This window comes from Leptosomus discolor, chromosome 2 (assembly GCF_034619465.1).
Source record: "Leptosomus discolor isolate bLepDis1 chromosome 2, bLepDis1.hap2, whole genome shotgun sequence".
Taxonomy (NCBI): domain Eukaryota; kingdom Metazoa; phylum Chordata; class Aves; order Leptosomiformes; family Leptosomidae; genus Leptosomus; species Leptosomus discolor.
In genome coordinates this window covers 98,702,486-98,719,510 of record NC_141392.1, presented here as the reverse complement: position 1 = coordinate 98,719,510, position 17,025 = coordinate 98,702,486, and the positions used below count along the sequence as shown (strand labels likewise).

Here is a 17,025-nt window from a genome sequence, read left to right as displayed (position 1 = left end):
GTTCAAAGAACGTATTTATATTGCGCTTGTAGACAGGGTTTAGTCGGCACGGTGCTATTTGGTTGACGGTTGGACTTGATCACCTTAGAGGTCTCTTCCAACCTAATGTTTCTATGATCACTGTTTCAGAAGAAATTCTGAGGGAATTAAAAAGATCTGGTGCACAGAGGAGTGTGTAAACGAGATGCACTTTTTTTCTTAGGCTGATGAAATTTAAAATAATCAATCTCTGAAAAACAACACTGCTGAGCTATCAAGTAACACCCTTATCTCTTTCTTAAACCTCTACATTACAGAAGAGGAGAGAAGCCTGCATCTTTAACAGAGCTGGTAACTTAAGACAGCTGTTGATAATCACAGCCTTTGATTTTATTTTCTTCCTGTCTGCACCAGCAATTTCAGAAACCAGATCACAGACACTTGAGTACAGCCAATTTCATAATACTTAGTCTGCAACTTCAAGAGCTGTTTATCCACTAGAAGCCTTTTGTGTTCAGTCAACTTTTGCTCAAACCTTAAAATGCTGCTTCTGTATCTACAGATGTCACTGAAGGGATCTACCCTCACTGCAGCTTAACCTACAGACCATAATAATCCTTTAGGCCAAGAGTTTTCTTGGAGAAATTTTCATTTCTACATGTAGTTAAAATACGAGCAAATGTCTTTAAAGGATTGATCTCATTATTAAATAAAGAATCTGTAAACCACATGATTTTTTTGTAACTGGTCAGAATTTTTTTCCGCAATTTTATACTCTTGGGCACTTTCTTCAGATTTACAGAATCCTGCTCACCCAGCATGGCCCAAAAAAGCTTATTAGCAAACAATGATTGAATAATTTAAAATATTGTTCTTGCAAATATAAACGCCTCTCAGGTGAAATCATACAGCAATTCTCTTAACTGTTTATAAGTACAGGTCTGAGCAACTGCTGTTATTATCATATTCTGCTAAATATATAAAATTAATGTTTTGGGGTTTTTTACCAATTTTTTTTTTTGGTTATTTATAAAGCAATCTGGAGCAATCGCTGTGTACTGATTTTTAGTATCCTAATGTATACAATTCATCAAGAAAAGATAAGACACTAGACCACAACAATCAGTAGTTTGATACAAATGGCAAACACAATCGTTGAAGGATGGTTACTAGATGGCCGCAGGAAACCTGCGGTTCTGGGAATAATTCCACACCAAGCATGGAATATTGCTAGTAAATCAACCACAGAAACTTTCCAAGACTGTCTTTTGCATTACTGTATAAGTATTTCATTTCCATCACACTGAATTTCTTTGTTTTACTGCTCAAAACCTGCAGAAATGCTTTACATCTTTTACTACTCATTAATATAACCACCTCATTAAAGTAAATGAAGGTTAATTTAATCATATTCAGGCACTATTTTGGATAGACTATTCATTTGTCTTTTAAATAGTTTATCTTTCATTCTACTATCTTCATCAAATACTATCCTGAATAATTATCACATTGCCATTATAAAGTTACAGCACTATTAAGTTCTTATTAAGAACTGCAGCTCACCTATAGCATTTACACAAAATACCACAAATCTAGTCAAAGCACCTCAGGCTATGCAGCAAGAAAGTAATTCCCTATCGCTCTGTGTGCATTTCTAAGGTCTTTACCATTTGGATGACTACATTATCTCAGTTTTATATTCACTAGTCAGGAAGTAAATGTCAGCTGAAATCATTGAATCTCAATTTTTTTTACACCTTTCATTTTGTTAGATAGGCTTTTTACCCATTGTAATTTATTGCTCTTACTGATGAAAATAGAAAGCAAAAAAGCTGAGAATGTCATCAAGGCTAATGGCGAACCAAATACCATGTGACAATAAATCAGCAAGAAAAAATACTGTAGAGATAAATGGAGATGTTTACCATTTCAGTTTGAATACTATTAGAACAACTGTTTATGTAAAATACAACACTGTACACACACAAAAAATTAAGATTCTCTTCTTTCACGTAAAACAAAAAACTTCAGTCAAACAGCTGAATTTGGAGCTCTTGCAAGAAAAAAAAATCTTTTTTAGTATGTAGCAGGGAGAACAAAACATAAAATGAAGAAAGTAGGTGGCAGAGAGATATTTGAATTTTATAAACAAGAACATACACTGTCAGAGTCATAGCTTGTAGCAACTCTGCTACTTTAGCTTTTAAAACTTATTACACCAGAGAAAATCCCCCAACTCCTATCTGAAGAAGCTACAGCATACTTAAGCTGACTTTTCAGAGTACTGAAACATTTTTTCTTTATTCCGCTAGAATTTTTTTTTTTTCTTAACTGGTCTTTTACTTTCTAAAAAGTCAGTACATGTGAAAAAAGCAACTATAACAAAACACCAGTTTCCCTAAGTACCAGCTACAAAACCTACTTGAAGTAAAAAAAAAAACCTCATTCACTTCAATAGCTTTTCTAAAAGGCTCCAAGACAGAAGTTTGAACATAAAAAGGCTAGTAACAGGTAAATTCAAATAAGAGCTTCATTTCTAGTTGGTTTTTGGGTTTTTTTTTTTAATATTGCAAAGCCTGCATACTAAGAGTCACTAAAAAATGGTTAAGGGTATGATTTTTTTATTATTCTATTAAGAAAGATAAAGCAAGTGTTAAGACTGCATTGACAAGTACCTTTGGATATTGTTTGACAGGGATCAGAACTCTTTCTGACAGCTTTATGTTTTTGTTGCTGATAACATCAAGATATTTCTTTTCTTCATCTTCCTTCTTGCCTTCAGAACCCTGAAATTTTTCAATTTCTGAAAAACAGTAAAAAAAGAGAGCAATCAGTGACATGATATTTATCATCCGCAGAAACTTGAAACTTACACATTATTATACAGACTGTATTGTACACCCGTGCTGTTTGCCCTCATGCGACATGTACTCTTGTCTTTGAAAAAAACAGTGCTGAGAGGCAGAGGTGACAGTCCACAGGTCATGCTCCTCAACTAATTCTTCCCCAGCTGAAACTGAAGCCAAATGATCTCAGTGGGAGCAGGAACAGAGGAGACTTACAACTCACTCAATCAGTCTTTTAAAGAGGAGCGCAACATCACAGCTTGATGCTATTTTGTAAATGTGACCTGCCAGAATTAAGCTGGATTCTAATTGCAATGGATAACTTTCAGTAAGAGTAGTAAAAAACTGAAGAAACTTCTTGTTGCTACTTAGTTTCCATTCAAGTACTTCTGAATTATTTAAAGGTTGTAGAAATAAAGAAACAAAGTTAACTCTTGCACATAAAGATTCTTCATTAAAGAAATGCAGTAAATAATCATTATATATATAATAATGATGGCATGTAGAACATTCAACAGAGTTTATAAAAAAACACCCAAAACATACTCAGGTTGAATAGTTTTGAGTTCTTTATTCCCTAAAGCTCTACAAGAAACAGATAATAACAACTGAATTTATTCTCCTGCAAAGAATACCTAATAGAGTGCCTGATAGTATAGGTACTATTGAAAAAGCTGCATTTGCAGCAGTGTCATTATTGACAGCAAAGAAAATGGCAATACTTACAAGTTAATTATACCTGAACTACAGCTGAAAAGGGATAGCTGTGGGTCTAAGAAACATGCAGTTTCAAGGCCCAGAAAGCAAGCATGGAGAAGAATAACATAGTGACAGCAATCTATAACACAACTACAAATTTCTTTGACTTACAGCAAGTGTAAGGAAAAACTTCTGTAAGACAACAGTCCACGTCATGATTTGTTAATAAACGGTAATGCTGCTTATTCTAGATTAAATAATTTATTTAATGCCTGCACTAGCAAACAGATCTTGAATGCCACTGCTGTGAGCTCTTTCAGTAACTCTCAGAGAAGACACCTAAAAGAACTCAGATGGGATACACCTTCCCTAATTTAGGATTAAAAGGTTATTTTAATAATCACTAAGAGCATCAGGAAGACAAGCTTGTTAACAAAATACTTTAATATACCTGGAAAAAAATGTCGTATGTTGCATTCAGTGGGAGCAAGCACCAATAAAGCATGAGTTAACAAAGCAGTATTCTGCAGTAAAATAGTTCAGGCAGGTTCGACTGGAAGCTCTTCTAACATAGCTCCACACAATTACACAAAGGTGTAGAGACGTTAAAAGCAACCCCCAAAGACTTTACAGAGAAATTTGCCCCTGTGGTATGCTCTGTGCAGAGCCTCATGTTTAATGCCCTCAGTGGCAGGACCTGCTACAGACTCTTCGCACCGTGTCCAAAGACTACCAAAGTCATTGAAAAACAATGTGCAGTTCTGTTGGGGTTTGAGCCCACCCAGCTGGTAAAAAAGCACCACGCAGCCCCTCCCTCACCCTTACTCCATCCCCTGAGAGATGGGGAGGAGAAAATACAACCAAAAAAGGCTTGAGGATCAACACAAAGGACAGGGAGGGCTCACTCACCAGTTACGGTCATGAGCAAAAGACAGACTCAACTTGGGGATAACAACACACATTTAATACAAGCAAACACCACCACTAAGGATAATGAGAAATACAACCAGGTCTTAAACACAGATTCTGCCCCACACCCTTCTAGTCTTCCCGGGCTCAGCTCTGCTCCCTCTTCCCCCAGCAGCACAGGGGGCAGGGAATGGGGGTCACAGCCCGTCCGGCACAAAGTGTCTCCGCTGCTCCTCCCCCCTCAGGCAGAGGGGCCCTCGCAGCCCTCCCCTGCCCCACCGCGGGGTCCCTCTCCCGGCAGACATTCCTCCTCCAACCGCCCCAACGCGAGCCCTTCCCGCGGGGCCGCAGCTCCCCAGAACCCCCCAGCGCGGGTCCCTCCCGGGGCTGCCGCCCTCCCACCCACGGGCGGCTCCAGCGCGGCCGCAGCCGCGCTCTGCTCCGGGCCCGGTCCCTGCTCCTCCGGCCCGGGGCCCTCCGCGGGCTGCAGGGCGACCTCTGGGCCGCCGCTGGGCTCCAGGGGCTGCAGGGGCTCAGCCGCCACCCCACCGCTATGGGCCGCAGGGGAACCCCTGCCCCGGCACAGCTCCCCCTCTCCTGCCTCACTGACCTGGGTGTCTGCAGGGCTGTTTCTCTCACATCCCCCTCCTCTCCTCTACTCACAAAGACTCACCAACAAAGAACTTGTCCAATAATTTATTTCACTCTTAAACAGGGTTATTCACAGAGGCACCAATTGACCTGGCCTTCACCAGAAGCAGGTCCAAATTTGAGGCGGGGGGACTTCTAGAAGCTTCTTAGAGGAGCCACCTCTGTAGCTCCCTTCCCTGCTGCCAAAACCCCACCAGACATCAAACCACCACGAGTACCAAGAACACTCTTACTTTCAAGTAAGGCTGGTGGGAAGAGAAGTTTGCTCAAGAGACAGAGGTGATATAATTAATTAATTCCTGGACCAAGGCAAACTGTATTAAATTTTTGTATTTAACTAAAGTTGCCCTCTATTCTGTATACTCGTGTCATTTCATGACTAGGACCACCACAGATCAGAAGGAGCAGGATACTGACATGAAGGAATTCAGATCAGGATCAAGCTGCTGACTTGCTGGCTCATGGCACTGATGCACAGCAAGTTGCATTAGTTATAAATTGTGACCTGCCAGGCAGCTCGGAAAACTATGGTCACATGTAACGCATACTATGAAAACATAACCAACACATTTAGATTTTAAAGACACATGTTTCTTTTTAAGAATGCAACCATTACACATTTTCTGTTTACTGAAAGCCAGAGTTAGTGTGAGATTTTGGGAACAATGGAAAAATAAGGTCCATATCAGCAGCATTTTTCCAGCGAGGACAAACACAAGGAACTCAGTGGTACATTTTCTGTAACACTGATCTCGGGCAAAAAGAGAAAACATTCCTTGAGAAGAAACTTCACACATTTTCCACCCACTTTTGCTCTGAGCTAACTGATTTAAAGCAGGGATACACAGAGCTATTCAATTACCTCCTACAGTACTTGTCAATCCCCAAGCACGCTTCATTCTCGCCTTTCATCAGTAACACAGTAATCTCGCACTTGCTTCTGTATAATACACATGTACCTCATCCCCCTCAATTGGAAGAGAACATGCATATCACAGTTATGCAAAAGAGGTCACCACTAGAAAAGTATCAGAGACTAAAGGCACTTCTAACATCTTTTTAGAGATGTTCTTCTCTATGAAAATTGATCTTCAGTTCTCTTCAGACTTGGAGCTGTAAAATTCTGGAAATACAGTCAGCCTGTTTACAATTTTTTGGGGAAGCTAGGGAACTAGCTTCTTTTTGCTTCTCTTCACTGATTTAGCATAAAATGGAACAGCTGAGTGAGTAGCTCTTACTTTTTCAAAACTATCTGCTTTACTCTTACAGTGCCAATAAAATTATGTTAATTATAGTTCACTTCAAAGTACTTGACACCTATTACAAAACTTCTGTCAGGAATGTAGTTTCTCCATTAAAATTAGGCATCCCACAGTAAAAACATCCTTTTGCTACACTTACAGTCATGTCAAAACCCATCAAAAAATAATGTTCTTCTTGTCAGCCTGTCCAACCTACGAAAAAATGAAATCTACACATCCCTTTCTGCTGTCAATATTTGCCTCCCACTTAAAGGAATTCTGCAAGCCTACCTTGCACCCTACCTATCCGGCTTTTCCCATTCTTGTGTTTGCAGTACTGGCATTACTTCATTAAAGAAGCATGAGCTGCTGTTACAAGGTCAGGCCCTTTTAAAGAATTATACAATTCCATAACAAGAGTGATTTACAGAAAAGGAATATCACCAACCTCTTGCATGTATGTAGTATTATGCATAGCAAGGTTATCCAGTACTCTGAGAAGTACACTTTTTCTGCAGGTGAATGGAAGAATGTTTGAACAGGAAGAGAAAGAATGAGCCAACGCCAGTAAAAAATAACAATTACTAAACCACTGACATGTCTATTTTAAAAAGCACTTTTTAATTAAAGATCATTAACAATTACACCGTTGGAACCCTGAATGCCTACAATGATGTTAAAATCACACAAAATTCCAGCATATTTTTAAAACAGCAAATACTTAAAATATACATGAAGGCTCATCTTCTGTCTAAGGTGTTTCAGTTCTGATTGAAAGCAGGACTATTTGATTTTAAAAAGAAAGTAAGAAGCAGACGGCTCAATAAAAATGGCTGGAAAAATTACAGTGAAGTTAATTCATGAGAAGGGAACATCCTAAGAGGTTTCCAGCCATGAAAAGGACATCCAAACCCCTAAGGATAGGTAATTTAGAAGTAGAAAGACTCAGTGTCTAACAGGAGTTGGGAGGGGTGATCCAGACAACACAATCAGCCACAAATTCTGAAAAATTAGCCAGTGGCTCACTACATTCACCCAGAAACACGTGCACCTGTTAACAACATGCCTCCACTATATGTACGCATACTCATTAGCTCACACAGCTAGTTGAGATGATTCAGGATAAAGGAGTAATTCCTATTACAACAGACACAAGTAAGGCAATACCTCTGCCAGTGATGAATTAAATACCTGTAAGAAAACTGTGGGTCAAATCTACATGTCTATGTTATTTATTGTAGCCAGATATGAATTTAACTTTTCTACACTCAAAATTATCAGAAGCTTTGTAACTATATTAACTCAAGCTAAACTACCTTGGCTGTCAGGCAAGAAAAGTCGCTATTAAATTAATGTTGGGAAAGAATTCTAAAAGGCAGGTCAAAAAGGAATGTCAGAGATCTGTAAAATCAGGAATGGTATGAGAAGGAACAGAAAATGCATATTCACTATTTCTCAAGAGAGGAGGTATTCACTGTTTCTCAGGAGGGGAAAGCATTAATTTGTCATGTTACAGATTGAAAACAAACAAAAAAATTACTTTTACATACAACATGTAATTACAGCGTGGAACTACTGAAAGCATCCATGCTGATAAAATCAAATCTTTTACAGATTTTTCTCTTATAATTGGATTCCAGGATGTGCCATAAGGCAAGGTGTCCTACTGAAGGTCTTCTTAAGTGGGCATATCTGAAAATGTAGTGTCCATTAAAAGTTTCATTCATACTGCAGGCTTTTTTCACTGCTGGTCCTAATGACCATTATCCGCTATCAAGTTGCCTGTTTCACAAAATGTAGAGGAAACACAGCAAAGTGACCATACCCTTTATCAGTACTCATTAGACCGTATCTAGAATGCTGGGTGCAGATTTGCCCCCCACTGACCCTGAACAAGAAAGATGTTGACAAAGTGGAGTGAGTTCAGAGGAAGCCACCCAAGGTGGTTGGGGCTGGAGCACATGTCCTGTGAGGAGAGACTGAGGGAACTGGACATGTTTATTGTGAATAAGAGACAGCTTTGGGGGACCTAACAGCAGCTCCCCAGTGCCTATAGGGAGACAGAATGGGAAGACAGAGTCAGGCTCTTCAGAGCGGTGTGTAACAGGGATGAGACAACAGGGAAAAGGTGAAACAAGAAAGGTTTGGACTGGGTATAAGGAAAAACCTCCTCATGGTGAGGACACCCCAGCAGTGCTGCAGGTTGCCCAGAGATATTGTGCCATGTCTTCCTTTGGAGGCTTTCAAGACCCACTTGGATAAATCCCTGAATGACTCAGTCTGACCCCACAGCTGGCCATCCTTTGAGGAGGAGGTTGGACTAGAGACCTCCTGAGATCCCTTCACACCTGAACTATCCTATGATCCTATAAATGCAATACATTTCAGACCTATACTTGTCTGTCAAATTTGCTTGAACTTAACCAAAAGATTTAAGTGTTACTGCAGATAAAGTTAGAAAAGGAGATAGAAACAGAACGATCGCATAAGCCCTGGATCCTTAGGAAATTTTTTTAACAAAACGTAGTAATATAGGTAAAAATGAAATTAAAGATCTAAAGAACTTCATATTTCTAATTGACTAAAACCCAAAGAGAATTAACAAGAAAACAAATGAGAAAATTAAAGTGAGCAAAGACTGAGTAAAACTGAACTTAGATTTCCTATCCTCTTCTCTATACAGGCAAGGGACTTTTACTGCCTTGTTTCTATTTTGAGTCTATCCACAGAGCTCTCAGCAACATGCAGAGGTATGCCAAAGGGGTTGTTTCCTCTCCAAATGATAGTATTGGTAGAAATACAATTACTTAATGTATCTATCTACATGGCTAGATCAGTATAGATTAGAAAAGCTATAAAGAGGATACTAAAAGTGTTAAATAACCAGAAAACTTCTCAAGCAGACATATCAGTTCTTGCTAAATTTATGAACGTCATCTGCTCAGACACACAGCTTTCTAGGGAGAATTTTAAGCCTTATTGCCACGCAGTTCCTCAACACAGTATTCCATGTAATTCTATTTTGATTGCCAAATAATTCCTCGATATGCTATTCCATGTAATACTAGATACATACCAATTGTAATCATAAAAAAAATAGTATTTATGATTAAATGTACTGTAGCAAATTGGTGGAGTCTTTCATAGTAAAAATAACAAACCGCAATCATTCAAGGTCAGGATCAACATGTGCAGTTTAAAGAAAAGATCTAGGACACATTTTGAGTGCAATGGCCTACTAAATACAGTTGTCGACAAAATTAAAGAGTCACAGTAATGTTAGCTACAAGATGTATTTTTTATTGCTTTTGGGAGAATATTGTTATTAAAATTACAGAACAACTACAACATTGATTAAATATATATTTTTATTGTATTGTTAAAAAGAAAGCAAGCCACCAGGTAAGACTGTAAAGACTAAGGTTCTTTCAAAAGTGTCTTTGAAGTCCAACGTATCTTTGTTTGGGGAGTCAGCCTGCACAGGCTGTAAGGAAAGTTTAGTATGGGCAGCTGTTGTACTGCTGGAACCACGGTGTGCCATTCACTAAGTAGCTGAACTCAGTACAGTTCTCCCTTCTTCCCTCTTACCTTCAGAGCAGCTTATATAGTATTATGAATATGCTACCAGTTAGATGAAAGGCACACTTCAAAGTTGCTGATTTATTTTTTTTTTATTTAATTCTGGTTTTCTTTCATCTGAGAATGAAACTACTCACAAAAAGAAGAAGCAAAGAGCATGAAGATTTACTCAGACCAGAAAAAAAGAAAGCAAAAATCACCAAAAATATCAAGAGTGTATTTATTTCTGAACATATCTCTAGGTGTCCTTGAATTTAACATTCTACAAAAATGTGTTGCTATGATGTGTAAGAAAAAGAAAGTAGTTCTTTGTCAACAAAGATTTTTGTAGCGTATACTATGTTGAAGTCCATTCAACAAGGCACTTTAAGACATGCTGAAGTGCTCTCCTGTATTAATCCAAAGAGAAAACATCAATGCTGTGGTATATATTCTATGGTGCAGAACAGGGAAGTGAGGGTGAAAGATAAATAGATCAATTAAGTCACTGGTAAATCCCCCAGTGAGATATGCATTACCTATCCCTGAGTATCTGAAAGTTGATGGTATTCATGAGAGGGTGGCTCTGCCTAGCTGGAACAACTATTGAAAAGGAAGCTTTTCAGTCTCTTCACAATTTCTGGAAAGGAGGAAATACTTTCTTTTTCTCTCTTCAGTCCTAGAACTCATTAGTGATAAAAATGTCTGCTATTCTGTCCTCAGAGCAAGACAGAGAGAGAGATGAACAGCAGGCAATACTATTTTTTTTTTCTGCTCTTAGTTAGCCTTTTTAGGGTTTTTCTGTACTGTAAAGTAGAAAAGCTACAGAATAAGACTGACATCTGGAAATACACAGTATTGGAAATTATGAAGAGATGCCACTTACTGAAGTTAAGAACGAGTATAAAATTTTGCTTAGAGTTCAGGCTTCTCACTGACCTCTCTTGGTTTTCCAGTCAGCAATGCCACTAATGAGCTAATAACCTCTGCTCATACAGTTATCAAAGTATCCCAAAGGAGTCCACAAACTTTCAAAACAGTAGTTTCCATTTAAGATGTGATTTCAGATCTTGGGCTCAGAAAGTCGACTGTATCTGAAAGAGTGACAGAAAAACTGAAGTTCACTGGGGAAGAGATGATGAAATCCCAAGTAAATGTGAGGAATTGCTGAGAAGTGGAAGAGATTCAAAGTGTCTCAGAATACGACCTTTGCTTCCTAATGTGCTTCTGTCAGCAAATAGAAAAGATTGACTGACTGCATACAGACAGGAAAACACTTTGTGTGTGTACACATACTCAAATATAAAATGAATAGTTATAAACAAAATAAATATTTTTTTTAATCCATAAATGGCAAAAAAGCACGAAAGAAGGAAACAAAAAGATTCAGTGCTGGTATATATGATCACATGTCATCTCTTAAACATTCATTACTTCATCACAAAAGAGTTCAGTTACAGAAAAGCTGCATCCAGGCACTCATTAATACTATATAGCAAATATACACATTAAGTTTATTTTTGGCAAATGTCAAGTTTACTGATATTCAGATATTCACTAAATGTTAATTCATCCAAGAGATCACAGTGTTTCCTATCACAATGGAAGATTACTGATCTGCTTCCGTTACAGTACATTTTAATTTACCATATTTCAGACTGTGAGCAACAATTACAAACAATACCTTTTGGATAAACTGGTATTTTAATTGAAGTACTAAAACAGCAGAAAGGTATGTAACTCTTCTTCACTCACAAACCCACTAGAGCATGTGTTTGCTTTGTGCCTCCACTTTGAAGTCTGTACAAACTAATCCTTGCTCCAGAGAATCAGTAATGTACACTAAAAGATGATCAACCTTTCTGTACTGCCTCTTCAGGAAAAACTGTCAGCAAAATCTAAAAAATACATGGTTTATATAGCAACATAAATTCACAAACTTAGAAATGTTCAGTGAAAACTGAAGCTGAAATGGAGACAATGAGTAAAATCTACGTTATTTTAATAATCTCTAGAAATATAAAGTCTCCTGTGGATTTTTCTGCAGAATTTTCAATTATTTTGACAGAACACAGTCATATCCAAAGCACACTCATTAGGTTTTCCTTACCTATACTACTCTTCAAGCCATGTCTAAATTTTAAGCACTAAAATACTGATCCGCAGACATGACAGGAGGCAAGCTAACAAGGTGCCAATGCTTTGCCCAGTGTACCATTCTTGTCCAGTTTAACAAAAAGGACATAAAGTAAGGATATAGCGATCACCCAGAAGCAGGAACAAGTGCTAGTTGTAACAGATAGGTTTAGTAACTCCATATTAGTTTTAGTTAAGAAACCTTAAGTGTTCTTGGCTACCATTTATCTATGCAGCACATGGCAACTGAGGCAAGATTAGGGCCATTCTTATGGCTGAATATAAACCAATTATCTACAAACTATTCAAAAAAAAGCAGGAAACTGTAGTCCTCTATGGCAACTTTAGAAAACAAAATTTCAAGTAAGAGAACTTGAATTCATAGGAAAGAAAACATGCTAGCACCAGCTAATGTGATCTCATTACAGCAGTTCATTCGACACAAGGAATTAAAACTCCTACTACAGTGGTATTACAGCCCAATATTGTGGTAAACAAGATTCATGTTTTTCATAGGCTTGTCATCTTGCCATAAGAGTACTTACTTTGATTGTACAGGCCACAGCAATAAATAAAAATGTGCACATTTCAAGAAGACTTCTTTAATCTCCTGCAAACATCCTTCTGACCTATGACTTCTGATTGGTCCCTGAAAGCCCAGTGATGTCACCGGTGTCTCACGGCAACACCCCTAACATCAGCACGGGGCAGCCCTGAAGGACACACTGCTGTCCTCATCCGTTGGGGGTAGACATCTACACGGTGGGGACACGAAGGACCCCCATCCGCCACGCTCCCTTCTGAAGGCACAGAAAAGATCTGCCAGATACGCACACCGGCAGGGCCTGGGCCACTGCTCCTGACCTGCCGCACCCCCAGGTTCGGCTGCTGTGGCTGAGGGGCCAGCAACTGCTTTCCTGCGTGTCCGAGAGGTCAGTCACCACCCTACCCTGAGAGCAGGTACATGCAAAGACAGCCCTGGGGTCACTCCTCTGCCCCAGGATGGTCCCTGGCATTTGAGGCAGCACAAGCACAGCCCTGAGGCAGAGCAAGCAACTCTTTAGCACTCGACTTCCACACCTTTGCTGCTTCCTGCAGGTTGCATTTTCAGGGCAGCTCATGAGCTTTGTGACTCTTTTGTTTGCAGGGCGAGATGGCCTTGGAGGAGGACTTGGCAGAAGACGACACTTCTTCCCCTGCTGCCAGCAACGGCCAGATGCCCCAGGCCACGCCACGGCATGCTTCTGAGGACCCAATATGCCCAATCTGCCAGGACACCATTAAGGACCAAGCCTCTGTAAGCTGGTGCAAGCACCTTTACTGTTTTTCCTGCATATTGGAGTGGTCCCACACAACAGCTGTGTGCCCCGTCTGCCAGTGGCCCTTCCACTTCATCCTCCGCAGAGTGAGAGCCAGTAGATACGAGGTGTACTACCTCAGGCGGTACAACAGCCCTGACAGCCGTGCTCAAGCAGGCGGATCTCGGCCTCACTCTGCGGAAAGGAGGCACCATCACTCCCCAGGCCACCAGCACCGCAGATCGTCCAGCAGAGACCGTGGCACTGGCCACTCCAGGGCCACAGAGAGGGGCCGAAGCAGGTCCCCGAGGCAGCACCATCACGGCCACAGCACGCTTAAGCATGCCCAGGACTATGACCCCTTGAGCAGCAGGAGACGGCAGCAGGGCAGGGCTCACCACACTGCTCGTGACGCTGCTCATGACAAGGGCTGAGCTCCAAGGCCCAAAAACGATGTCCCAGCCTCCTCGGACAGTCAGTGGGGAGGCCGGGTTTCCTCCAGGGAACAGCAGGCGTCAAGGAGCTGATCCCGGCGGAGGTCCTGCAGCACTCGGGGTTATGTCAGAGTTATGATGATAACAGGATAGAAACTTAGGTGTTGTTTTCTCATACCATTTTATGTTACAATTATCTATAAAATGTTGTTTTGAACGTTTCATACGAGTACGCCTTTTCTCCTTATATTGCACTTCCACCATGTGATCAGCTGAAGATTTCATCACTTTTTCTCTTTTCTGCCCTCGTGGCCTCATGACACCAATGGCTTATTTAGAAAAACTCTCGTCCTTCCACATCACCTGTTTTCTCACAGTTTACCCCAAATGTCCCCCAAAATAACTTTTCCTGTTACTTATCACTCTTCTCACAAGGTGGCAGTGATAAGTGAAGTGCATTTACAACCACTCTGCTTTACTGCAACGGTACTGCCTATAATGCCAGCCCAAATTTAATGGCTGGTAGCAAGTCTTTGAACAGCTTACTTTCTTCTCCTTCCTACTTAGACATTTTAAAAAAGCTTTAAAAAAGCAACCCCCAAAGACTTTACAGAGAAATTTGCCCCTGTGGTATGCTCTGTGCAGAGCCTCACGTTTAATGCCCTCAGTGGCAGGACCTGCTACAGAGTCTTCGCACCGTGTCCAAAGACTACCAAAGTCATTGAAAAACAATGTGCAGTTCTGTTGGGGTTTGAGCCCACCCAGCCAGCAACACACAGCCCCTCCCTCACCCTCACCCCTACCCCGTCCCCTGAGGGATGGGGAGGAGAAAATACAACCAAAAAGGCTTGAGGTCTGAGAGAAAGGACAGGGAGGGCTCACTCACAAGTTATGGTCACAGGCAAAAGACACATCAACTTGGGGATAACAACATCAATTTTATGAACCACTCCCATAATCAAGGTGCAATGGGTCTGTCTGAGATGGAGCCCTCATCGTGCTGTGCTTTGTAGTGGTAGCTAGGAAGGTGGTGATAACACAACAGTGTTTTGACTACAGCTAAGCCAGGCTTACGCAGCTCCAAGGCTGTCTCTCCAACATTTCCCCAGTAGGCTGAGGTTGGGCAAAATCTTAGGAGGGGATACAGCTGGGACAGCTGACCCTAACCAACCAAAGGGATAATCCACACCATATAATGTCTGCTCAGCAATATAAGCTAGGGGAAAAGAGGAAGAATGGGGTGACATTCATTTCACAGTTGTCCAGAGAAACCGCCACTGAAGCCCTACTTCCTGTGAAGTGGTCGGACATCGCCTGCTGATGGGAAGGAAAGAATAAAATCTTTTGGTTTCCTTTGCTTCTGTATAGGGCCTTTCCTTTTGCTTTATTAAACTATCCTTATCTTGACCCACGTGCCTCTTATCTTTTCTCTCCCCTGTCCAGCTAAGGTGGGAGAGTGATAGAGCAGCTTTGCTGGGCACCTGGCATCCCATCAGAGTCAACCCACCACACAAGGATAATGAGAAATACAACCGGGCCTTAAAAACACACCTTCTCCCACACCCCTCCGGTCTCCCCAGGCTCAGCTCTGCTCCCTATTCCCCTCCAGCAGCGCAGGGGCAGGGAATGGGGGTCACAGTCCGTCCGGCACAAGGTGTCTCCGCTGCTCCTTCCCCCTCAGGCAGAGGGGCCCTCGCAGCCCTCCCCTGCCCCACCGCGGGGTCCCTCTCCCGGCAGACATTCCTCCTCCAACCGCCCCAACGCGAGTCCTTCCCGCGGGGCCGCAGCTCCCCAGAACCCCCCAGCGCGGGTCCCTCCCGGGGCTGCCGCCCTCCCACCCACGGGCGGCTCCAGCGCGGCCGCAGCCGCGGCTGCTCCGGGCCCGGTCCCTGCTCCTCCGGCCCGGGGCCCTCCGCGGGCTGCAGGGCGACCTCTGGGCCACTGCTGATGTCAAGGAGACTTGTTTCATTTCCTGCAAATATCCTTCCGCTCCTTCAGCTACATTTCTAGCACTCAATTTTAAAAGGTAAAGAAGACTCTTCTGAACCTGCCTGCAGCCCACTTCATCACTGCTAAACATGAAAGCCTGTTATCTTGTCAAGGGGATGAAAGGGACCCACGATAATGTTTTCAAATAATATGAGTACAGTGTATATACAAAAATCACTGATGGAAAGACTCCCTTTTTTTGCCACTAGATCCTTTGGTTCTTATTCGATTTAAAAAAAAAAAAAAACAACCATAAAACCTCTGAGAGTTTAGATCCATGTCAGCAGCTGTACTACCCAGACAGTTTGGATCCACATGCCAAGAAGACACGTATCACAGACAAGCTCACTAACATAGACCAGTTGGATGAATCATAGACCGGTTAGATGAAACTGAATCCAGAGTAAGCAGGAGGGCTGACAGTCAGGAAACTCAGCAAGCAACGTGAGAAGCTCCCAACACAGCTGCTTTGTTACAGCCTAGGAGTAAGTTTGAATCCTTGCTGAGCCCTTACACAAGTAGATATCAGTAAATGATACCTACGCATTATATTCTTTACTCCAGCTGGCTGGAAGACGCCCATAGTGGCATAAAATGGACAGGTACCATTTTTTCACCCTGTGAAAAAAATTCATTTCTTGTTCTCATCTCCACTTCCGCATGCTGCAGCTGTAACAGCAACATAGCATAAAAAATAAATGCATTCTCAGCTCCCAAGTATGGCTTTTCATTGTTTCAAGTTAAGTTCAAAGCAATGGCACCATTTTCAAGGCACCTCTTGGCCTATGGTCCAGGGTGTATAAAAGCTGTCTTAAAAGTCTATGCCAGGCCGTATGAGAAGTGAGTTCACTCCTCAAGTACAGTGCAACTCACTATATTATCAGTGTGGAAAAGATTGGGTTCAGCTCTGTGGGAGACAATTGTTTTTCCAGGAGTCAGTGTTTCCAAAAGACGAAGGTCTGTTACGACTCTTTTCCAAATACCGGACCTCATGCATTGTCTTCGCCATGCTGTCACTACCACAAATATGTGTTATAAAGAGACTAACTAATGAATTTGGGTTTCCTATAGATTTGCAAACAGTATCTTTCATCATCTGTCATAGAATCACAAGATCATTTTGTTTGGCAAAGACCTTTAAGATCATCAAATCCAACCACTATCCTAACACTACCAAACCTACCACTAAACTATGTCCCTAAGCACCACATCGGTACGTCCTTGCATACAATATCCTTATTTGTTCTTGTGTCCTTTTCATCTCACCTTCCTCCCAGATCTGTCA

General features: G+C 41.4%; 1 protein-coding gene across 1 annotated transcript in view; it reads right to left on the bottom strand.

Moving 5' to 3' along the window:
• Positions 1-17,025, bottom strand: part of KHDRBS2 (KH RNA binding domain containing, signal transduction associated 2) — a 372,404-nt gene that overhangs the window by 290,984 nt on the left and 64,395 nt on the right. The window contains 1 exon segment of the mRNA XM_086461500.1: positions 2,655-2,782. Coding sequence (XP_086317626.1) covers positions 2,655-2,782 — 128 coding nt within the window.